This window comes from Morone saxatilis, unplaced genomic scaffold (genome assembly GCF_004916995.1).
Source record: "Morone saxatilis isolate NCDOM2014 unplaced genomic scaffold, NCSU_SB_2.0 Contig23, whole genome shotgun sequence".
In the NCBI taxonomy this organism is placed as follows: domain Eukaryota; kingdom Metazoa; phylum Chordata; class Actinopteri; family Moronidae; genus Morone; species Morone saxatilis.
The window spans coordinates 24,277,065-24,283,804 of NW_023339796.1; the positions used below are offsets into that span (position 1 = coordinate 24,277,065).

General features: G+C 38.9%; 1 protein-coding gene across 1 annotated transcript in view; it reads left to right on the plus strand.

The window, feature by feature from the left end:
• Positions 1-5,886, plus strand: part of LOC118334858 (disks large-associated protein 1-like) — a 54,140-nt gene extending 48,254 nt beyond the window's left edge. The window contains exons 11-13 of the mRNA XM_035670929.1: positions 1,078-1,169; positions 1,972-2,124; positions 5,662-5,886. Of these exons, the coding sequence (XP_035526822.1) occupies positions 1,078-1,169; positions 1,972-2,124; positions 5,662-5,886 (470 nt within the window). The remainder of the gene's footprint in view (positions 1-1,077; positions 1,170-1,971; positions 2,125-5,661) is intronic.
• The last annotated feature ends 854 nt before the right edge of the window (positions 5,887-6,740 follow it).

Here is a 6,740-nt window from a genome sequence, read left to right on the forward strand (position 1 = left end):
CTTAGATATGCTATATGCTAGGCTGTCTATGTTGAACATTTAATAAGCGATATATAGTCATATACCTCACTAAGTGCTAGTTAATCTAAATCAGTTGTTAGCTTGCCAATAATAGTTATAATAGTTAGCTAACGTTTTGCTAACATTAGCTATCTTAATATGTGACTATGTACTTTGCTTATATCTTTTAACCATCCTAACAGTTTGTTGTGTCTTGACATAAACAAGACTAGCATATGAACATGTACTTTATTAATCCCCAATTGGAGAAAACATTTTTTCACTCTTTTTGTTTATGTGAGTTGCCACGCTAGCAGCGCCCCAGGAGCAGTTTAGGGGTTAGGTGCCTTGCTCAGGTGACCCGTGCAGTGCACAGGGAGGTGAAACTGGCACCTCTCCAGCTACCAGTCATATAGCATATCTACAGGAAGGAGAAAGTTGACTGAGGTTCCAAAAAGGGCTGGGACTTAGGAAGGGTCAATTGGAGTCTACTTCTATTCTGTTAAAACTATACTATGAAAAAATAATATGAAGAAATGTCACTTACACTCAGATGTAAAACTATACAGTATTTCACAAGTATACAGCAAAAATTAGAGAAAAGTAAAAAAAAATGCAATGTATGTACCTGTATATGATATTTTCTGATTTACTATGCCAAAAATGAGTTTTGGTATGAAAGGATACAGTCTGAAGGTTTGTGTATGACCAGGCAGTGACACCCAGTAAGTACACACATGTAGTCCCAGCCATCTGAATATTCAACTTCCCATTATCTATCTGTATATGAACAGATCATTATTTAAAAAGGTTCCTGGGCTCTGAGGTGAAAAATGGCTAACATCTATTTTTTGTCAGTTGCCTAGTAATGGTGTTGTCATGAGCTAAATACAAGTAATTGCACCAAGAACAAGAATAGTTCATGTAGTGTATATCGGTACCGGAAGACGCTGTGTCCTTGCTAAGCAGGGAAATAAAATGTGTTTAGAACAGTATGTACATTGTCTTAGGAACAGACTGTAAGAATGGCTGAGCTGTAGGCTAGTCTCACTCTGAACTCTGTGTCTGTGCTCGTAGTCCTCGGGAAGATGAGGAGTGCTGTGGGAAGTGCTCAGCTTCTGATATCCCAGAAGTTTCAGCAGTTCAGGGAGCTGTGTGAGGAGAATCTGGTGAGTCTGGAACACTTAGACACTCACACTGAGAGCATGAAATCACTAATTTACAATAATGTCACACCTTTCACTTCTATGTAACAAACTAAGATTTGATATACAGACATATTTTGTTTCTTGAATACTCCTTTACCCATTCATTTTAGACCTGCTTGTTCCTTTAATTATTCTCTTCTGTCACTTGTTCTATTTTGTTCATTTCTCCTCTGCCTTCTTTGATTTCTCAATGGCCTAATAAATATGTTTCTGACATACTGTTTTTAGCATCTAGATATGAAACACTAAAATGATTTTCATGGCAATGATGAGTTAGTTGATTGCTAAGTCTCATTCTCAGCTCATCAAATATCGGCGCTGGGAATGAGACTCAGCTATCTTCAAGACACCAACCCTTTTCATCTTCCCAGCATTGATGGGTTGTTTTTGTTTGGACCCATTCTATTCTTGCAAACATCATTAGGAGCACTAGGAGGAGCCAGATTAACCTGATTTTTTCACAGATTATCTGTCTATATATGTACTACTGTCAGGATATAGTGAAAGTTTCAGCAAATATGACAGAAAGGTTATTTTTATGAAAGTCGCCTACTGCAGCTTTAATGAAACCTATCTCACTGACATGACACTCACATGACATACGAATGATTTATATATATATTGTTTTTTATATTTTGTATTCTGTATTGTAAGCTGTTCTACGAACAAAGTTGAAGATGTAATGTATAAAACTACTTTTACTAATTTTTCTCTTCCCTGGCTGTCATCTTCTCCACCTTCTCCTCCTTTTCTGCCATCACAGAACCCCAACGCCCACCCTCGTCCCGTGGCCTCAGACCTGGCTGGTTTCTGGGACATGCTTCAGCTGTCGATCGAGAACATAAGCCTCAAGTTTGATGAGCTTCACCAGCTCAGAGCCAACAGCTGGAGGCCCCTGGATCCCCCCGAGAGAAAGGTACAAACACAAGCTTCCTGTGTGCCTCCAGGCTGACTGGTTGACCCGGGAGAGCAAAATTAGACTAAATGGAACAGTTTAATTTTGTGCTGCTTCTTTCACTCCATGGCTATTGTAAATGTGACTCATGATATGAAACACAGATCACAAATTTAGGATTAAATGTGCTTTGACCGCTACATCCCATGTCTATTAACCATTCAGAATACAGCTTGAAATTAAATTCAGTTCAATTCAGAATACTTAATTTGTCCCTCAAGGGACAATTTGAGGCAAGCAAGTATGCAAGAAGAAGTATACATAGACACCACAAAAAACTAATAAAAAAATACAATTATGACAATGTTAGAAGACAGACATAAAGATTAAAAATAGGTCAAAGTGCAGGTTCATCTATCAGTGTATACACAAAAACAACTCACCATTTCTTGTATTGTGACTGTTCTAATCTAATCGGGTCGTTAATATAATAATCATATATGTTTTTATATGACAATATGACAGAATACACTGACTAATGCCACATTGTAATCACCCAAAGACATACTATACTGTACAGTTCAAGTACACTGGTATCTGTACAAAAAATTCCTATCGTCCATAGCTCCCTTTTTGTTTATTTTCAATATTGTATTTATAATCAGCCAGACATTCTAATTAGAGATCATAGTCTGACACAAATTGAGCACCATTTTAGTCACACCGTGGCATGATGTGTAAGACTGCTGTTATCGTATAATGGAAAGGGGCCTATATTTGAAGTCTTTATATAAAACATGTCCTCTCACAGAGCGCTTTGAAAGCTACAGGTTTTTTGATTTCCAGACAAGGGTTGGGTACTGAAACACGGTGCCAATATGGTTCCTATACGACTGGTATCTATCGAACAAAATCACAACGCAGATTGGGCGTCCTTGGCCCCGAAAATGGGGAGCATAGATATAAATGATGGGCAGGCCATTGATGATAATGATGACATCAACCTTTATTCAGATTAGCAAATATACGTCTGCAAAATAACTGCAGAAGTCTGAAGCTGGAGTTTGTGGAATACTAAGAATACAAAATTTATTGTTATTTAGTTTTGAATAATTGTAGTTGGGTTAGGTTATATTTATTACAGGAATTTGTTATGTAAATAGTGTTTTGCATCTATTTATATTATATTTAAAGGTCCAGCGTCAAGGAATTAGTGCCATCTAGTGGCATCTGTGGTTGCAGATTGAAACTCCCTCGCTTTACTCTCCCCTTCTAAGCATGAAGGAGAAACTACGGTGGCCACAAAATGCCTGAAAAACTCTAACCCCCCTATCTGTGATTATACATAAAAACATACCTATGAATATTATATTCCATTTATTTCAATAGATTCTCCTAAATGTTACACACTGGACCTTTAAGTTTGTTGTACTGTTACTTAGTAACAGTTCAAATATGTATTAGCAAAAATGTTGTGCTTCTTTTTAAGTATCAGTTCAGGCACTTTTTTTAAAAAACTTTTTTAAAAGTATCCTTTTAATGCACCTGTATCAGAAAAACCCAACCCCATTCAAGACTTACACTTGGCCCCCTGAAGCTCTTCATAAGCTTAATTAGAGTGTAGTCACACCGGCGGTTCCTGGATCTTGCCTTCCATTCTCATTCCACATTCAGCTATAATTCCCAGTGTTAAAGTATTGACAGCAGTCATTCTGAATGATACAATTTTTGTACAATTTCCTCATGCTGCCTTTAAATGGGGGTTTGCTGTTGAATCCATGTTGCAAAAGAATTAAAATAGCTTTTATCTAGGGGAATTCACAAGCTGTACATGACCATGACAGAACCAAAGAAAGCCTTATTCTTAGTCTTGCTGCATCACTCAGCTTTCCTCTTGTGGTGCAGAGTTAGTGCATGGGTGTCTGACTTGGTCTCTATGGTGATACAGATACTCTTCCTTGTGTATATCTTTAAGCGTATCTGTAGATCTTTTTCATATGCCTTGTGCCTGGTCTCTTGCTCTCTTTCTGCAGTATCTGTTGTGGCACTGCATCATTGTGAATACTGACTCTGCTGGCTTCCTCATTTGCTCTCATTGTTGTCTTTTTCTTTCTTGTGCTTTTGTTTTTTGTGTTGACAGTGAAGGCGCTTGCAAACAGCCATTCATCAATCAGCATAACTGCAATGCCAACAACACCTTGGGGCCTTGACACCTCTGGGCCTCCGTAGATCCATCATGTCATGTCTTTTCCATCCATCTCTCCATGCTTTCTTCTGCCCTTCGTTCCTTTCCTCTGATGCCTGCTGATGTTTCACCATGTGTGGCTTTTTGTCGTGTGTGCTGTAGCTGCCAGTGTCAATATAGATGGACAGGAGAGAGTGTGGCGAATGTTCCTTCTCCACAAATACATTTTACATTATGAAGCACATTGTTTACACAGCAGTTTAAACAGAGATAAAATTAAAAAGACATGCATAAACAATAAAACAAAGCACTTGGAATTAGGAGGGAAATACAACCAAATATGATAAAACAGCAATAAAAAGACAACGCTAACAAGAAACAAAAGCAATATTCCAAGGGAATCATTACAAGATAGGGAAGAGACAAGTCTTACTCTTCACCCTATACTGCATTTCTATGTGTTTGGGATACCTTTGTCTTTCCATATAATAAAGGTCAGGGGGGTTACCGCCTGCCGTGAGGATACAGTACAGCTGATGTGTGCTGTACTGGAAATGCAGCAGTCTTCAGGTTGGTCTGTTGACATAGACCCTCCTAAGTCAGTTCAGTACATGATGTAATTTCACAAATAAATGAGTAAAATAAATAAGTTAATACAGAATTTCACAGGGATCAAGGGTGAAGAAGCTAAGATTCAAGCAGCTAATTCAGTCTCCCAGCTCTCACAGTGATAGTAATCTGGCTGGGAACTAGAACTAGCTAAATCAGTAGGGTTTTTGAAAATGTATACAATATCACAAAAAAACCCATCGCGATACGATACTTTTTTAGGTTTTCTTCCATTGCTAAGTTAAACTGGTGCCAAGTGCAGACCCTGCCCCAAGATAGACTTGCACACAATTGAAAATCTGTTATAATATTAAAATACCTGCCTTGCATGCATCTGAAAGCCTAAAAACTGTACAAGATTGAGTCACACACTAACACGTTTTTGATAGTAATGTACAATAGGTACGATTTTACCTGTCCCAATGCAGATAGATTGTTGTAAAGCAAAGAAAATTGTATATAATAGATAAAAAGGAAACACATGAAGCGAAAAAGTTAAAATTCCAAAATAAGAGCATGTAGCAAAAGTGTGTGATGCAGTATGTTTAAAAATGTTGATCAAAACAGAATTATACAGAATGTCCAATTCATCTGACCTCTTCTTTACTTACAGTACACATGGTTATCTACACAGACATACATTAAACCAAAAGCCTACAGCATTTAATGGGCATCACATACACAAACAGACACACACAAAAACATGTCTGTCTTTTTCCTGAAATGTTCTCCCCCCCATTCCCCCCACCGTCCTCTCCCACCAGGAGAGGCGGCTCCCACCTCCAGTGCCAAAAAAGCCACCCAAGGGCCCCCACCACCACCCCCCTCTGGCCAGAGACCGCTCACTGGAGAGTTCAGAGAAACAGCGGCAGGAGGCCAGGAAACGCCTGATGGCCGCTAAGAGGGCTGCATCCGTACGGCAAAATTCAGCCACGGAGAGTGCTGACAGCATTGAGATCTACATACCTGAGGCTCAGACGAGGCTATGAGGACATACACAGGGTTGACATGCAGTACACACACCCTACACAACACAAACACAAAAATGTATGGTTGTCCACACCAAGGTACAGTATGTGGGTGTAACTGAATATGAATACATTATTTGGATATGCATAGCCCATGCGAGCTGAACAGATAGAAATTAAAGATACAATTTTTGCAGTAATATAAACACACAGACAATATATCAATAGAATTGACATTATGGAAAAACAGTGAGTATTTCTTAAAATCTATAGATAAGAAAAAGTACGAACCACAAGCACATTTCAAACTCAAATACACAAGTTGACCCCCCGCAGACACACTCCGACCATGCTATATGCATTTGAATCTCCAAGACCCACAAGATCCTAGATACTGGACCCTTAATTGTTGGCATCAGTTGACCATGACCTGTGAGAGCTGTCAAAACCTCCACTGGTTCTTAAACCATGGTACATGTACCACTGGTGGTACGCAAGCAGCCTGTAGGGGTATGCAGACAAATCTGCTAGATTGTCATGTTTAGGAACGTAGCGCTGAGAGAGTTCCCCTTTTTCTACCAAATAAGCTCTGGTTCTTGAACGGTTCCATTCAGGATTCATCAACAGTCAACAATAAATAATCTTCTTATTAGAAAGAAACTTGCGTCTTGCAGGAACTTTCTGTAGCTGAATAGGGTCGGCCGACGCTACTGTATGGGAGGGCCTGATATTTTTTGAGGTGTTACGTGGTGTAATGAGGTTGGTAATAAGGTACACTAATGAATATAGTGTAGACCCATGATTTAGGCACATGCTGTATATCTAAAATATTGGAACACTGCCTTGTGAAGTGAATGGACTTTGTGGTGAGATTG